The sequence below is a fragment of the Leuciscus leuciscus genome (genome assembly GCF_965113295.1).
Source record: "Leuciscus leuciscus genome assembly, chromosome: 15".
In the NCBI taxonomy this organism is placed as follows: domain Eukaryota; kingdom Metazoa; phylum Chordata; class Actinopteri; order Cypriniformes; family Leuciscidae; genus Leuciscus; species Leuciscus leuciscus.
The window spans coordinates 8,878,565-8,896,851 of NC_138739.1; the positions used below are offsets into that span (position 1 = coordinate 8,878,565).

Consider the following 18,287-nt stretch of genomic DNA (forward strand, 5'->3'; position numbering starts at 1 on the left):
AGCCGCACTCAAGTCCAGTAAAATTAGAGCTGCAGCATTACCTGCATCTCAGATTAAACGAAGGTCATTAACAACTCTCAAGAGTGCAGATTCTGTACTATAGCCTGCCCTAAAACCGGACTGAAATTTATCTAAGATCTCATGTTTACTTAAAAATGACATCAGCTGTGCATGAACCACCTTCTCTAAAACCTTAGATAGGCAAGGAAGTTTTGAGATGGGCCGGTAATTCTTCAATTCACATGGGTCCAAATTATGCTTTTTAAGAAGTGGCTGAATGACCGCTTGCTTGAGGGCCGTTGGAACAATCCCATTATGAAGACTACTGTTAATAATAGAAGCAATACTTGGCCCAACACAATCCACCACTTCCTTGAGAAGGCGTAAAGGAACCACATTACAATCATCAGATGTAGGCTTCAAACGAATAATGATGTCTTTAACTTGCGCCACTGACACCTGCTCAAAAAAGTTAAAACTCATGACCCTGTCTGTCAACAACACAGTCTCACCCGGCAGTATGTGAAGACTGGATCTAATCTTCTCCACTTTTTCCATAAAAAAATGTCTGAAACATTTCACATGTTTCCAATGAGGGAGTTAAAGCAGAACTGCCAATTGGTTTTAGAAGTCTATTAATCGTCGTGAAGAGGGCTGAAGGGGCATTGCATTTCTGTGCAATGACACTGGAGAAATAATTTTGCCTTGCAGTTCTCACTGCAGCCTGATAGTCTGAAAAACACTGCCTCATAATTTGAAGAGAAACCTGTAGCTTATCCTTTCTCCATTTTCGTTCAGCCTTTCTGCATTCCTGCCTCAAGGAACGAGTAAAATTATTAAGCCACGGTATTATCTTACGCTTTGGTTTCCTAACTTTATATGGGGCCACTACATCCAAAATATCTGAGCAACCAGAATTAAACAATATCAACAACTCATTTGGGTCCATAGAAAGAGGAGAAGAAATGATCACATTTACAGATGAAAAGGAGTTATATACCTCAGTAAATTCTACAGCCGTTGATGACGTAATGAGACGAGTACAAAACACATCTGTCTGAGGCAAATTTGGTTTGCACGGCATACAGGCATTAAAAGTCACAGGCATATGATCAGACAAAACATCATTACCAACTCTGTCTGATCATTACCAACCAGTCTGATCTACAACAGAAGACAGAGATCAGGTCAGTAAATACACACATATATCATCAGCGCTGTGGTACCTGCACATGTGTGACAGAGTGTGTTGATGTCCAGATGTGTGGTCTGGTTGCTGATGGGATTGTTCAGCACACAGCTGTAGGGGTTTTTATCCTGATATTCCACCTCCAGAGGTAGAGAGAGACTGATGCTGAGATCACACACACTGATGCTGGACAATACACTGATTCCTTTGTACAAGGAGAGAGTCGCATCACACACAATCAACACTGATGAACACACCAATGAACATGATGATGATGATGATGAAGAACAGTCTCTGCTGATGACAGGAACAGGCAGATGAGCTGGAAAACATGAGAGTTTCATGACACATTTAAACCAGAACAGATTTCACACAGATGGAAATGCAGTTTGCTTCAAGTTTTAAAGGGGTCATATAATGACATTTTTGTACAAGTTAATATGATTCTTTAGAGTCTAAATGAAAAGTTTGTAATATACTTTAATTAAAAATTCTCATTAGTATTGTAAGAAAAACAGCTCTGTTTTCAGCACGGCGTTTAAGTGCATGTGTCTTTAAATGATAATGAGCTTTGCTGACCCCGCCCCTCTTTTCTGTGGACGTTTTGACACAACACACGTGGAGTGTTGCCTTGACAACAGTTGAGGGTATATTTTGAAGAATGGCAGCGGGAGTCTCTGAGGACACAGCAGCTGTGTCCCAATGTGAAGGCTGCATCCTCCGAAGGCCGTATTTGAAGGACGATTGGCCACATTTGAAGGCCGATTGCGTCACAGCGGCGCGACGAAGGACGTCCCAGGCTGCGTTCCAGTCCAAAATTGTCATGCCCTTCACTCGCAAACTTCCCTCCGTCTCGTTCACTCGGATGTACGTCATTGCGAGTGCTCACTACTGGCGGAAACTGCAATGGGCTGAATTGGAACGTCCTAAGCCCTTGATCACTTGGAATCAGCTGTAGAGTTTATTTATTATTTACTTTTTTTTTCCCTTTAAGAATTTGTTTAATGCAGCATCCAAATATTTATAGGTGTGTTTGGGTTGTTTTAAATTAAAAATATATATTATTAATATATCATAGAGTTGTGGTGATTAGATGAGATATGTGGTGACGTCACAGTCGTACTGCATTGTGGGACATATAGGTGCCTGAAGTGTACATTTGAAGCAGACTCGCTCCCTCGGTCAAAATCGAGGGAACGAGGGTCTGTCCATATAAACTTCCCTCGTCCACTTCACGAAGTGGAACGCACTTAAAAATGGCGGCAGGGATTCCCCCAAGGGGAAGTGCTTAGGGAAGTTCGCAAGTGCGTGTCTAAAAGTGGACTGGAACGCAGCACCAATTCAAAGGCTGCATCCTTGGAAGGTCGCATTTGAAGGCCGATTGCGTCACCGCGGCTCGATGAAGGCTGTCCCAATTCAGTTCTGCATCCTCCGAAGTCCGTATTTGAAGGCCGGTTGCGTCATCGCGACGCGACGAAGGCTACCCTGATTCAAAAGCGACGCCAAATGCGCCCTTCGTTTCCCCGTGAAAGGAAGGATACATAAATGAACACTTAGCGGCCTATCCTACCCTATTCTACCCCATAACTCATTGCGCGCCGTTGACGACAGCATTTATTTATTTATTTTTAAAGACGGCCGAGACTAGGGATCGGTGGTGGACAGCAAATTCACATTTAAATGTAAGTATTATGTTTTCATTTATTTTAATGGCTAGCGAAACCGAGTTAAAGTTTATTATAAATTTCATCTTAACTCCTTCGTCACCATTGCGTGGCTTCATTTGTCAGGTAGTTTCAGGCAAAACGTGTGCTAATATTAGTTTAACGACCTATTTGTAATATTTGCACTAGTCTATCTCACTTGTGTATTAAGCTAAAAGAAATATGCTAAAGAAGTAAGCCCACAACAATAAGAAAAGCAGTAGATAAGGCAATGGGGTTTCACTTTTATGTGTTTTTGTAGTGCTGTCATGAAAGCTATGTGGTTTTAACCAAATTTGAGTATATAGAAATATGATTTCTTAAGTATTTTGTATGCATGTCTTGATGTGTCATATTTTGCAGTGTTAAGAATGCACTTAAGATTGCACCCCTGTGTTAAGCTTTTTTAGAGCAATTCAGGAGAAAAAAAATACAAAGTAAGAAAGTTAATACACGCGTCTTTGCTGAAATGTATTGTGCTGTTGTTGTTAACAAGCCATGGTTAATTTGCTCTGCCCTTAGGATTGCAAGTGTCCTGGGACAGGTGAGGGTGTGAGTGGGAAACCCACTGCTGAAACTTGGCCCTGGTTTGTCCTCAGGGCCCACGGTGAGGAGGAGCCAGCACCAGCAGCACCAGCAGGAAGGCAGAGGCGAAGAGAGCAGGGAGAGGATGGACAGGCTGTTTTCTCTTCTTGAGAAAATGATTGAAAAATATATATTTTTCTACATATTCTTTAACTTTTTTCACTATTTTTTAAAAGGAAAAAAAATCTGTACATTTTCTTTTATGCAACTTTAAATGTGTAAATAAAAGAGAATGAATTGTTCTGGACATTGTTTATTTTTTTGACAGTCATAATTTCTACATGAAACAAACTCTTGTTTACCTTTTTTTTTCAAATAAAATTGGTAAATGAAAATCATTTGTTCCACGGGCTACATTAAATTACTTTTTCCAACTATTAACAACATACGTTAAACATATCAAAATCAACAAACATTTACAGTACATAAAATAAGAAAAAAATGATGTAGACTATTATTAGAATTTATTAGAATAATAATTAAACTTTCAAAAAGAGTAATTTCTGAAAAAAGTACTTTTAATAACAAGTTTTTAGTATCAAGAGTAAAATTAGAGGTATATTCTGCAGGGGAAAAAACTCCTTGTCAGGGTTTTTATTATAGTTTGTATTTATATTATGCTACTCCTGCATTTTACTTATGAATATTTTCAAGGTTGTTACATTATATACTTTTGTGTAGTTTAATGTAAAATCATATGTGAGGGAAAAAAAGGTACTTCAGTAGGTTACTTCACATTTGTACGTGAATATTTAATGAAATATGCAGTTCCGAAAATTAAAGTCCCATATCAGTTTGAAAATTAAAGTCTCATATTTGTTTGATATGTCCCATATCAAAGGACGCATAAAGCGCTCGGACCGGTCTAGCCTACGGAGGATTGTTCTTGTCGCCTGGCAACCGTGACAGCTGCCGATGACGAGCGCGAGAAATACTGGACTTTTTTTATATTCAATTGGGTTTTATTTTCGAACAGGGCTAAACCGAAAATACATGACCTGGCAGCGCCGGGGCTGAAACATCCTCAACATGTCCTCCAGTAAAATATAAAACATAAAAATGACAATAGCCAATTCTGGCTCCATAGCTGTTTACTCAATTAGGCTATATCAAATGAATTATCAGGGTGGCAGCTGTCCTCTCGCACCATTGAGGAGTGGTGATCAGAAACACCTGGTTGCACAATTAGGAAATCCTATGAAGGCTACATGGTGCGTCCTTCGGAGGACGCATAGGCTGCATCCTTGAAGTCTTCAGTCCTTCGAAGGATGCAGCCTTCACATTGGGACACAGCTTGTGTAACCGTATCAATTTGAACCGGAGTCGGACCCGGAACAAGATGACGGGCCCGAAGAAGTTCGACAATTGAGGCTTAAACAGGACGTTTCTGAATGGTTGGTTAATGTCACACGGTCAGACGGCTCGATTTGAGACAGGGGAAAACATATAAGGAGATAAAAAAAAAATAAAAAAAACACTGGATGGATTTTTATCATTATATGATGGTTGTGTACAGGCACTGCCAACACACATTTCAGTACAATCAACTTGTAAAACCATTATATGACCCCTTTAAAGCCCTTGACGTTACTGTGTACTTGAGCGTATGCTGAGACGATCCTCTGTATCTGTTTTGTGTGGGTTGTTGTTTTGTATATGTGTGCAGGGATTGGCTGCTGTCGGAGGAGCCTGATTGGTGGATCTACTGAGGCGCTAACCGAAGATGTGGAGCTCATTCTGGCGTGAGGAGCTCCGGATTCCAGATCCCAAAACCTTCTGTTGATCATGTTCGTTTGTTTGTGATGATTTAATTGGGTTCTTTCTTATGTTTTAGGAGTGTAGGGGTGTCCTGACATTTATTTTGACTTTGTTTGTGATTTGTTTATTTATAGGGAGTTAGGGAAGTTTCTTTGTAATTTTGGTAAATTTATACATGTTTTATTTATAAGTCTATTTAGTCTATTATTTTGGCCTTGGGGCGTCCTGAAGCCATTGCTCCTTAATTTAATGACTTTTTCCACCTTAAATAAATTATAGTTTTTGTGGAACTTAGTATTGTGTCTTTGGTGATCTGTCGGCTGGGGTTTCACGTCAAGCTCGTCCTTATTACACAGGTCGTAACAGCTGAGACACACATTACTGGATCAGAGGCTCCTCATGCTCACATGCTTCGTTGCATTTAAATCATTTTGCAGGCAAAAAAATCTACTTTTTCCATTGATGATATTTAAAAATGTGAGAAACTTTAATATAGAGCGATCAGTCACATGACACGAAGACTGTCGTGCTACACTATTCATCACTGGTACAGTCATGCTACACTATAGGGGATGAGAGAAGTTTGCTACTGGAAAATCATCACTGTTTTGTTGTTGTTGTTATTTTTGAAAAGGCATTACGCTCAAATTTCTTTAAATACTTATAGTTAGAAATTCCCTAAATTTGGATGACAGTACAATTACATTTACAATGCTTTTATTTGAAAATGTATTCACTTGTTTTTGTCCTTGACATTGACAGACCAACAAGAAATGTTCTTTACAAAGAAGATACATGGAACTATGTGTGATAATAAGAATAGAGCTGGAAATAACTTCTACTGAAACTTGCTCATCTGCAAGATCACAGCATTAATATGCAAATCATGGAAATATAGAGATGCATATGCAGCTGAACATCAATCTTATATTTCACATACACATATATTAACATCTCACATACAGTAAGTTTTATTTGTCAAACATTAGCATTCACTGATTCTGTACTTTTTCACAGTAAAACTGTTTCTCATAAAGATGACGTTAAACTGTGGAAGTCCCTTCAGCCCCACCCGATTCACAGAAACACACACTCACACACACACACACTATTCACGCCCCAAGTCACAAAAGCACATTACCCACAAACACCCAGTAATGAAACACATTCTCATGCACACACTCTCTAACCAACAGATGAAACTACATTCATATTCCAGATCTGAAAATGAGGCCTTCTGTAGTTTGAGCTGTAGAATACAATACTGTAAAAATAAAAATACATTAAAAATGTCATGAAATTAAATGTGTGCTGCCATTCTGCAGATTTTGTTGCTTAAAGTGCCCATATTATGCTATTATAAAGGTTCCTAATTTTGTTTTGGAGTCTCTGACTTAGATTTGCATTCATCCAATGTCAAAACCACTTTAATTTTCTCATAATATACATTGAACATCACCTCATTTCTCAAAGAGATAATGACTAATTAATGATTATTACATAAAGGCTCTAGCGTTGTGCATCATCATATATTGCTGACTGTAATATAATTTATAATGAATGTACTTTTCAGACTATAAAGGTAAGAATGAAACCGTCTCTTGACCTCGCTGTGTTTTCATGAGTGCCCAAAACGTGTGAATATGAAGCACGTGATTGGTTGTCGTTTGCGAGTATCTAGCCGTAACATCCTAACACACACTGCACACGTTTGGACCCGGGTTAACAGCGGCTCTTTCATAACCCCGGGTACAATGCGGTGCTAAACCTGGGGTTTAGAACGATGATAACCTGGGTTAAGCACAGTGTGAAAAATACTAACGTGGAGGCAGTAGAGAACCAGTAGAGAACCAGTAGAGAACCAGTAGAGAACCAGATTTTGTTGCAAAAACGTTTCCGTCTTCAGTACATCGTTGTCATCTAAACGTACTCTCAGTGCAAAAATAAAAAGCTTTTGCGTGGAGATGTTTCATATCTGCACCTGGCCATTGCTTGCATGACATATTCACATATTCATATGACAGGGACAACATTATTCATGACACTACAGAAATTAGAGGCTTTTCTCATGGTCAGTTTTCAATGTCTTTGGATTAATATAATATAATATAATTTTATTACAAATTATTTCAAGTTTACAGTATTAGGGATAATTATGACAAAAAAAATATGCCTAATAATATAACAGTGTGAGCTGTAATTCTCTACTCACCGTAGACAGTAACACTGAATCTGTATGTAGTCTTTATGTCGCTGCTGATGGTCACTTCATATTCTCCAGAGTCTGTGGTTCTGGTGTTCATGATGGTCAGAGATCCAGTCTGATTATCCAGCTTCAGTCTGTCTCTGAATCTCCCATCAGGAATATCATATGTGGAGAACATTTCTATGTCTTTATCGATTTTAGCTATTTCAGTCTTTTGATGTCCAAACCTCCATGTTATCAGATCATCTTCCTGTATTTCAGTAACGGTAGAGTCTAGAGTGACTGAATCTCCCTCCATCACTGACACTGACTTCACTGCATCTGAATCAACAAACACTCCTGAAGAACAAACATAGGAACAGTTTATCAGTCAAACAAGTAAATCATTTTTATTTATTAATGATGCAACTGACGTTCATTAGAGCTCCACACAAATAACATGCAATTGTTGAAACAACATAAACGTACCAACCAGACAGCAACAGCACACACAGAAAAAAGCAAATGTGTGAAACATTTTCTTCAAAAGTTTCATCAGTCTGATAAAGTATCAGTACAGTCTGAGAACTTGTGAGTGTCTGCAGTGAAGATGTGTAGAGAACAAGTGTGAACTATTTGCTTACTTCCTCCAGACTGAATTAGGCCACGCCCCCTTTCTCCAAACACACACCCTCTTCTTCTTCTTCTTTAAATTTATTGGCGGTTGGCATATCAATTTGGTGCATTACCGCCACCAACTGTTTGGGGTGTGGAGCTTCAATGCGGATTTATAGGCTAACATTATATAGATGTATTATATAAAAAAAAATATATATATATAAAAAAATATATTCTTAAATTCGATCAAATAAACCTGTTTCTTTTAAATATCTCATGAGAGCTGGCCATGCTGATGGTTTTGATGTAGGAAAGGAAAGTAAACCCTCTACTGATAATTGTGTATAACCTAATTCTTTGACTAGAGCTTCACACTCTAGTAATACATGCTCTACAGTTTCTCTCTTGTCACAGTTAATGCATAGTCCTGTTGTGTGTTTCCCTAAACGACTGAGATTATGATTGAGACCTGGATGTCCAATTCTTAGCCTTGTGATCACCGTTTCTCCCCTTTGCTTCCAACCACCCTGCCTCCTTGTTGTCACTTGTTTCTGTACTTTATATAAAAAAACGACCTTTGGTCTCTTTTCCCACTGGCCCTCATTTATCAATCTTGCGTAGAAACGGGCGTATATGTTGGCGTAAGATTATGCTTACACTCCTCTCACCGCCTGATTTATGAAGCTGTGCGTACCTTTGAAATCCAGGTGTACGCAATACCTGACCTTGATAAATGCCGCGGCTGAAAACGATCGTCATTAGAATAACACGCCCCTATATATTCAAGTCTCCGCTTCCCCCACGCCCTCATTTTACGCCATGGACACACGGAAGACGGCAAAGAAGAGAAACTTCTTTGAGAAAGAGAAAGCGAAACCAGGGAAGTGGAAAGAAACAAAATTGATTTCTAGATTTGTATTATTAATGACGCTTATTGTTATTTAGAAGAAGAATGTCGTTATTATTATTATTTGTATTATTATTATTATTATTTAAAAGAAGAATGTCATTTTTATTATTTTGTCAGTCTGAATAATTTTTTTGGTCATTGAAAGCCTTTCATTACTGAACCCAGTCCGTGCACACCTGCCGGGCCTAACCCTGGCCTAACCATCGTTTCAAAGAATAGTACGACGGCGAGCGCGTCGAGTAAACGCCTCGTCCGTTTAGGGAGGTGCGCGCGCAGTCTGCGGAGATTCGCGCTGCGGAGCCAGGCGAAACTATAAACAAGGCTTGAAACGTCAGGTAAAGCGCACAGGCTCGCAACTGAAGGAATACATATGCCTACAAATCAAATGCTTTGGTAAAGTCACACAACTTAAACATTGAAGTCCATGTTGCACAAAAATAAACACTGAAGTTTATAATTACGATGTTGTTGTTTTTTTACAGTGGGTCATAATATATCATATCTTTTAGTTTGTAAGTGCGTTTTGTGGTGTTAGGAATTGTTTTTCTGCGCATTCCCGCACTCAAAACGTGCGTACACCACCTCCTGAGCTGGCGTAGGATTTGAGCGTGCCGTACGCCAACGTTCATATTGATAAATCTCAAAGTCACCGTGGTTTTGGGTGTACGCTGGAAATTTGGTGTACGCACTTTTGATAAATGAGGGCCATTGTCCTTGCCATAACCTATTGATTCCTGTTTTAATGACACTTTTCATTTCCATTTTACTCAGTGGAACCGTCCATTGCAGGTCTGACTTAAGAGTCTTTTTAGCCAAACGATAAGCTGCTTCATTACCCTCTATTTCAACGTGGGATGGGACCCACATAAAACACACTGTAATATTAAGATTTTGTAATCTATATAGACTATGAAAGATTTTATAAATCAAATCAGGCCTTACAAACAGATTTGCAATAAGCTTATTAATGATGCCACTGAACAGATGATATATTGATTAGGCCCATCCTCCTCTATCCACGTGAGTGCTAGTAAGATAGCTAAAAGCTCCACAGTGTAAACTGCTAAATGGTCTGAAGTTCTTTTTAGTATTGATTTCTGAAAATGTGGTATATATACTGCTGCTCCCGTCTTTCCTGTACTTGGGTCTTTTGAGCCGTCTGTAAATATTTGAATACTATTATTATACTTGAGACCTAGATATTGTTTTACCACATCGTTCATCCCACCATATTCCTTGCATTGTTTTAATATCTTTGCGATTTCAAGATCCACAACTGGTAATGGAAATATCCAAGGAGGAATAACACTGTAGCCTACAGCTGTTATTTAATTTAACTAGTCCCAGTTTCTCGGCTTGACTGTTTCCCACCCATCCAAAACTGTTAAATTGCTTCCTTCCATGTTCCCAACATGCGTTCAACACTGGTTTGGTTGGATGACCCTGCTTATGCCCCTGCAAATTTACCCAATATACCATGGCAAGCTGAAGACGTCTCAGAGATAAAGGCATCTCCCTAACCTCCACCTGGAGAGCTGGGATTGAAGAAGTCTTGAATGCACCACTAAATAGGTGGAGGGCTTGTGTTTGTACCAGCTCAAGCTTTTGCAAATGAGATTTTGCAGCTGAACTAAATGTAATGCATGCATAATCCAATGTTGATCTAATTAAGGCAATATAAATATGTTTAAGAGAGTTCATACTAGCACCCCAACCACTTCCTACCAGGCATCTCATAACATTGACTGCCTTCATTTGGTAACATTTTCTGTATATGATCTCCAAATGTCAGCTTATGGTCCATCCACACACCTAAAAACCTTATATTTTGAACCTGCTTGACTGATTGCCCTTAAAGAGTAACTTGTATTGCAGGATTATTACGCCTCTTAGAGAAACAAAAAACCTGTGTCTTGTCCACAGAAAACCGAAAACCCCAACTGTTTCCCCAGTTCTCGACAGTGCTGACTGCTGCCTGTATCTTTCCAACAAATGCTGCATTACGACCCCTTACCCATATTGCCCCATCATCTGCATATAAAGACCTCCCAAGGCTAGCATCGACCTCTGAAAAAACCTCATTAATCATGATATTAAATAAAATAGGACTACATACACTTCCTTGTGATACCCCATTTTCTATAGAGTACATTTACATTTACATTTACATTTAGCTGACGCTTTTTATCCAAAGCGACTTACAATTGCTATATATGTCAGAGGTCGCACGCCTCTGGAGCAACTAGGGGTTAAGTGTCTTGCTCAGGGACACATTGGTGTCTCACAGTGGATTCGAACCCAGGTCTCTCACACCAAAGGCATGTGTCTTATCCATTGCGCCACTACCACCCCCTGTATAGAGTAAACATTGGAGTAAGATATTCTTACCTCTATAGTCCTATCCTTCAGAAAATTCATAATCCAATTGAACATTCTTCCACCAATTCCCATGGATTCTAATTTAATAAGAAGACCCTCTTTCCATAACATATCATAGGCCTTTTCCACATCAAAGAAGACAGCAGCTACCAGTTCCTTTTTAGCCTGAGCCTTCCTAATTTCATCCTCCAAACATATCACCGGATCCATAGTTGACCTTCCTCTACGGAAACCACTCTGTTGTGATATTATCAAATTCCTACTCTCTAATATGTAAGTTAACCTGTCAGTGACCATACGTTCCATTATTTTACATAAATTAGATGTTAGTGTGATAGGTCTATAGCTAGTTGTTTCACCTTTATCTTTCCCTGGTTTCCCAATTGGGATAACAACAGAGTGTTTCCATGCTGATGGCAATAGCCCTAACTCCCATACCTTATTATATAGCTTCAGGATCACCAACTGCGCTTGATGGTTTAAGTTTTCAACCATTTTATAACATATTTCATCCTTACCAGGGGACGTTGCTCTGGCTCCTACCAACACTATTTTCAACTCAAATAAAGAAAACATTTAGTGTTCCATTAAAGTCCTCCTTTTCCATTAGGATGTTAGAGTATTCTCTCATTACTTCATTTCTACCTTTCCTTGCATCAGGTGTCAGATTTGTAGAGCTATGAACTTTTACAAATGTTTTTTGCCAGAGCCTCCGCTTTATCTTTATTTGTTATCATAATTTCGTTATTATATTGAATAGCTGGCAATGTATACTCCCTCCTAATTCCTCCCATCCTTCTTATCATGCCCCACACTTGACTAATACTGTATGCATTTCTCTCCCTATGTTATTGCAACACTCTCTCCAAACCCTGTCTCAAATGTTGTGTTGTGTATGTCTGTGAATCTTTTTATTTATTTATTTTTTAACATTGTCATGAAATTGCATACAAATACATATACATATAATGAAACAAAGAAAAAAAAAATTAATGATAACATCAGATAATATGAAGGATTTTAGTAACACTATATGCACAAAAATAGGATCAGCGGATGAATCTCAACAATGCTGTGGTTCTTCAAGGAACTGGTTTACAACTCAACTTAAACTAAGTTTTTATGGCGAAAATGAATGTGAAAAATTGCTCTGTCACTGTTTCACTCTTTTCCCTCAATGAACGTTTGTGTGATATGACATTCTTTACACTGTCTGTGTGCAAATAAACTGTTTAAATGCTATTAATGGTCATTATTTGAGCAAATTATACCCTATCATTCCCCCAGAACACTTGTGATATACAGCATGTGTCGCATGAGATCATCCTGTGATAGTTGTCCATCTTTAAAAAAAGCTTGATACTGATCACTATTCACTGCCATCATGGACGAGTGCAAGCGGGACATTTTTTTTAAAATTTCTCTTTTGTGGTCCATAAATAGAAAAAAGTGCACACAGCATTAGAAGAACACCAGGGTAAGTAATATATGACTTCATTTTCACTTCAGGGTGATTCAGGGTGAATGGACTTTTATTTCGGACAATAGATGGCGCTCTATGCTGTGGTGTGCACAGTTTGTTTAAAGGAACACTCCACCGTTATTTGAAAAAGGGCTTATTCACTATCTTTCCTACATTTAGATAGGTGGGCAAACACATTTTTGTCTCAGTGTATGCATTGTTTTAGTTTGGCAGCACCGCCGCTAGCTTAGCTTAGCATAATGAATGGAATCCTTTGTTGCCAGCTTGCATGTTATGAGTAGTGATGCTCCGATTGATCGGCCGCCGATCATGATCGGCCGATATTGGCAAAAAATAGCTTGATCGGCAACCCCCAAAAGCGCCAATCAAAAAAGCCGATCACGTGACGTAAATAACTCGCGCAACTTTTCCGCATGCGCGGCAACACAACAGCAGAGCAGAGCTTGCTTAACAGTGGCAAAATGAGTTCTCCTATGACGGCAATTCAATGGCAATTATAAACGAGCGCACAACTGATGCTGGCGCGCGCGGTAAATGACATTCGCGAGAGGATAACAGATCTACGCGCGAGGAAACGGGAACTCGCGAGCTCAATGACATCTCTGCCCTCGCGCGCGCGCATGATCATTCCCCACACTCTCGCGCTTGATCTCCTCTCGCCTGCTGATTTTGCTCGCTCGAACACTTTTATTTTTGGCAGTCGAGGGGCGGGACTTACTGTTTTAATAACCTCAAATGTCATTGTCATTATTTAATTTTTTGGATCTGATGTAGTTAGTTCCTCAACTACATCCATTGTAGTCTGCCTGACCCCTCTTTGTTTTGAAAAATTATACTGTGCCTTATTTGGAAAAGGTGGCCTACAGTAGCCTTATGTTATCTTGTTTTCTAACTACAATTAAATAAATATTGGTGGTTCTTCAAGATTTTCTTGACTCTAGCATATTTCCATTCTGTGATCGGCAGTGATCGGCAATCGGCAGATCATGATTTTGGTGATCGGTGATCGGCCCCAAAAATGCTGATCGGAGCATCACTAGTTATGAGTAAAAGTTAAAAAAAAATAATAATAAAAAAAAAAATTTCTTCTTGTGGCCTGCGTATTCACAACGAGTACAAATAGCAATGCAGATTAAGACGAGGCGATTTCCTAGGCAGATATTGACTTGGGACTATATTAGGGGGAAGCACAGGCAAAGCACTGCTACTTGGGCGCAGAGATATCACACAACACATGAAATCCCACGACTTCCGTCAACATACCGGCGTGAATAGTAGCTGGCTATTTTTCCTACAGTAGAAATAGTGAATGACGATGAACATGGCGGATTTTGTGAGAGACGAGGAGGGTGACTTCTCAGACAGTCAAGATCCAGAACCATACCTCTATAAACCAGAGTTTTCAGAAGATGAGCTGCGTGCTTTGGAAATAGAATGACAGGAGGAGGAGGTTGCGATCGCTCAACAGCCTGAAGACGTGAGGATGAGAGTCAACACGGTGAGTGTGATATCTCTGCGCCCAAGTAGCAGTGCTTCACCTGTGCATCACCCCAATATAGACCGATGTCAATATCTGCCTAGGAAATCGCCTAGTCTTAACCTGCATTGCTATTTGTACTCGGTTTGAAAACGCAGGGATCATGACATGCTAGCTGGCAACAAAGGATTCCATTCATTATGCTAAGCTAAGCTAGCGGTGGTGCTTCTTAACTAAAACAATGCATGCACTGAGACAAAAATTTGTTTGCCCACCTATCTAAATGTAGGAAAGACAGTGAATAAGCCCTATTTCAAATAAAGTACACTTTAATATCACTATAAGCATGTAATTAGTCCCTACACAGGTATATACTTAAAGTATACTAAGTATACTTAAAGTTGTTCCAATTTAGTACACTAAATACACTTAAAGGTCCCATGACATGCTACTTTTTGTAGGCTTTAATATAGGCCTTAGTGGTCCTTAGTACTGTATCTGAAATCTCTTTCCAAAAATTCAGCCTCGGTGCAGAATAGCCACTACAAGCCAGTCCCAGAATGAGCTTCCTTCAGACAGGCCGTTTCGGTGTCTGTAGCCTTAAATGATAATGAGGAGGAGAAAGGCGGCGCAAGGTGGTGGGTGTGGGTGTGGCCTTGACCATCTTGCGCAACGGTATCGTGGCGTGCATGTTTACGTTGGATATAGCAATGGCACGAAGACACGCAGTCTTTCAAGCATTTCAGTTTGACCCAGAATCTGATCCAGATGGAGAAGCAACGGATGAAGAAGTTGCAACTCAGCGGCTCCAGCAGGACGTTTCCGAATGGTTAGTTTAAAATATTATGTCTGGATACGGTACTTTATTCGGATGGTTTACAGTTATCATCATGTAGCTAACGCGAACCTACTGTTGCCTTTTCATGAGAGATCTGTAACGTCTGTAATTTATCTTATTACAATTACATCAAGCTCTGCGATCTTGAAATGCGGATATCGCGCGCGCCATATAACCAACAGGAAAACGGTTAACCAAATAGCAAAGACGTGTACAACACTCGCGTTACAGTGTGTGTATTCACACACATAAACTGCATAGCTGCTGCATAGCTAATGTTACAGCCAGATTCTAAGTGTAACAATCTAGGTAACCATAAACAGTAAAGCAACACACTTATATATCATTAGTTGACTTACTTGTCCGAGGTGTGTAACGTTAGCTGAGAAGAGAGTGATCCAGACTTTAGTTTCAGACGTTCAGCAAGCCCAGCTCTGTATTAACCCTTCGATGTTCATTTGTACATCCAATTATTGAGCAATTGTTATGCTTCGCTCGCTCAAAAGCCATGATATCTCTCGTGGACAAACTAAAATCGCGCGCGCGCGTTCCTACTTCCTAGCGCATTTTCTCATGGACGGAAAATATATTCTCTGGGCGGGCAAAGCAGAGACAGGGGAGGTAACATTTCCTCCTTATGACGTCATAAGGAGGAGATTCAAGATCAGCGCCAGAGCCCGTCTACGGAGAGCCTGTCCACTCCCTATTAAGCCCTATTATACCGAATTTTGGTTGTAGTACCACCAGAGTTCCACTGGGGGCGCTCGCCATGAGTGCAAAATGAATGGGAGTCAATGGGGCTAGACGGCTAAATTTGTCTCTTTCACCCGATTGCCGTTGAGAAATCTCAGATGTGATTGTAGATTTTGCAAGTTCAACATGGGTTTTAGGTCGAAAGTTGAATGAACGAGTACTTATGTCCTTTTGATTTCTTACAGGTTGAGTTGTTGTTGCCCATAACACGCTAGCATTCTGCTAATGACGTCAGCATTCTGACGTCATTGACATTTTGAAAGACTTTTTTAAAGCAAATAAGTGACTCTAAAAAATCTAACACCCAGCAATGTGTAATTTCTTTGCATCTCCTTTCGAATACAACATTCAAATTACTAGACAAAAAATTATATCCTGAGAAAAGTGGATTTTGAGGGGTATACCGCCATTGACCTCCATTCATTCTGCACTCGTCCTGTGAGCGCCCTCATATGGAATCAGAGTGGAACTGCAACCAGTTCAGAAGCCGGAAGTGTAGTGAGAGTGAAACTTCTCGCCTTATTAGACATTCTCTGTCAGCGCGTTTGAGCCTCCATTTTCTCAAAGGCAGAGAAAGATAGCAAAAGCTCAATTTGCACCGATTGAAATTTCTAGAAACTTGGGGACCATATACAGGCTAGGGGAACTCATATTAATGTTAAAAAACCTCAGAAAGTGAAAATTTCATGTCATGGGACCTTTAAAGTTATGCTTTACTACAATTGAATTACTATTAAAATATACTTATGAAAGTGAAAGTGAAGTGAAAGTCTCAAAGCTAAAGACTTACCTTTCAATAAAGCATAAAACTAAACCAGCGATCTTCATTTTGTTGTTTATGTGAGTCAAACGCGATTTAATAAATACTTTATGCGTTCTTGAATTTGTTTACGGTTAGCCTAACGTTAGCATCCAGCGCTCCGTTTAGCAACAGGTCTACGATCTGACTGCGACACAGTTTTCTTACTATTATTATTTTTATATCTAACCGACTGAACAACAATAAAGAGACTTTATACTAAGTAAGAATCATTAGTGGATTATATTCTCTTTGGGAATCATTTTGATGCCCTGAATCCAGTATTTCTGCCTTTCGAGTAAAGACATGTTAAATGATCGGAAGTTGAATTTCCTCCCGTGGGATTTACCAGCTTTCAATCTCATCCACCTAATGGAAAACGTTTTGACATGATGCATTGAAATATACTGTAAGGGAAAACCAATGTTTTAATGATTAAAAAGCCTATTAAAATGATGACTATATTTTTGGTAAGTTTATAATGTAATACATTTCTCATAAAGTAATAATTGTTATTACATTATGAGCATTTTATTAGAATAAACACTTATTACATTATGTGCAGTTATTAAATTATGAATTGCTACAATGTGCAAACCAACGAAATGTAAAATAAGAAACTGTCGAACTGACAAAGAAATATAAAAATGGATGGAAATTAAATGAAATATTGATGAAAATTCTAGTTTTGTCCACCAGATGGACCCAACATACACAATACAGTCACTTTGGAGAAAAGCATCTAAAATGAATACATGTAAATCACTATTATAGATTAAAACTCACAATATGTATGAAATCTGATGGATGTTTTTTGTTTTATTCAATGCCACAAGATAACATAATCACATTATTTACATTAGCTGCCAGAAAGAGAAAGAAAAAAATACATAAAGCTCATCAAATGTACACATTTCCATCATGAATATGAATATCATTAATGCAGATTTCTAAATCTTTCCAGGATAGTCTTATAGTAGACTAATAGACTTACAGTAGACAAAATAAACAGATTTAAAATAACTGGACAAATTCAGTGTTATCTGCTGTTATTGATCATCATTGACCAGAAGAACAGCGGCTGGTTATCGCTCTGTTACCAGTGTTGATGTGATTTTGCAGGACAATGTGCGACACGTGTGAGAGAGATACATTTACTAATATTATACTATGTAAATATTGAAAAAAGATGTCATGTATTTTTACAAATACGTTGTTCTTCTTTTTTCTTCTTTTTTTTTTTTTTTTGCTTTTAGACCAAACCTGCACTGCTGTGATTCATGATGGTTGGTGGTTTGGTTAATGGCTTATAACTATTTGAGTGAAATCCTTATGGAGAAAAACAAAACAAAACTGTTTAATGCTTTAAATGTGTTTTCATTCAACCGTCATTCAATCTGAATCTGAATTCATTTATTCTTATTATGACTCCCCTTCAGTTATAATATAAGCATATTTATGATCATAGCTGTATATCAGTTCGGTAATATTCTCTTAAACTCTACAGTGATTTATTGGTGTGACAAATATTTTTACATTTGTATTTGTGGAGTTGCTGCATACATTTATGAAAGAAAATTATAATAGCAACATAACATACATTAAGAAAA

At 38.8% G+C, this 18,287-nt stretch overlaps 1 protein-coding gene and 1 long non-coding RNA gene across 2 annotated transcripts in view; one reads left to right on the top strand and one right to left on the bottom strand.

Annotated features, from left to right (window-relative positions):
* The window catches only part of LOC309475959 (uncharacterized protein), a 117,277-nt gene that overhangs the window by 52,617 nt on the left and 46,373 nt on the right, over window positions 1-18,287 (bottom strand). Inside the window, exon 8 of the mRNA XM_082138984.1 lies at window positions 7,448-7,780. Coding sequence (XP_081995110.1) covers window positions 7,448-7,780 — 333 coding nt within the window. The remainder of the gene's footprint in view (window positions 1-7,447; window positions 7,781-18,287) is intronic.
* LOC309476533 lies at window positions 14,623-17,926 on the top strand. Its single transcript, XR_014198244.1, has 2 exons — window positions 14,623-14,722; window positions 16,585-17,926. It is a non-coding gene; the product is annotated as an uncharacterized lncRNA (long non-coding RNA).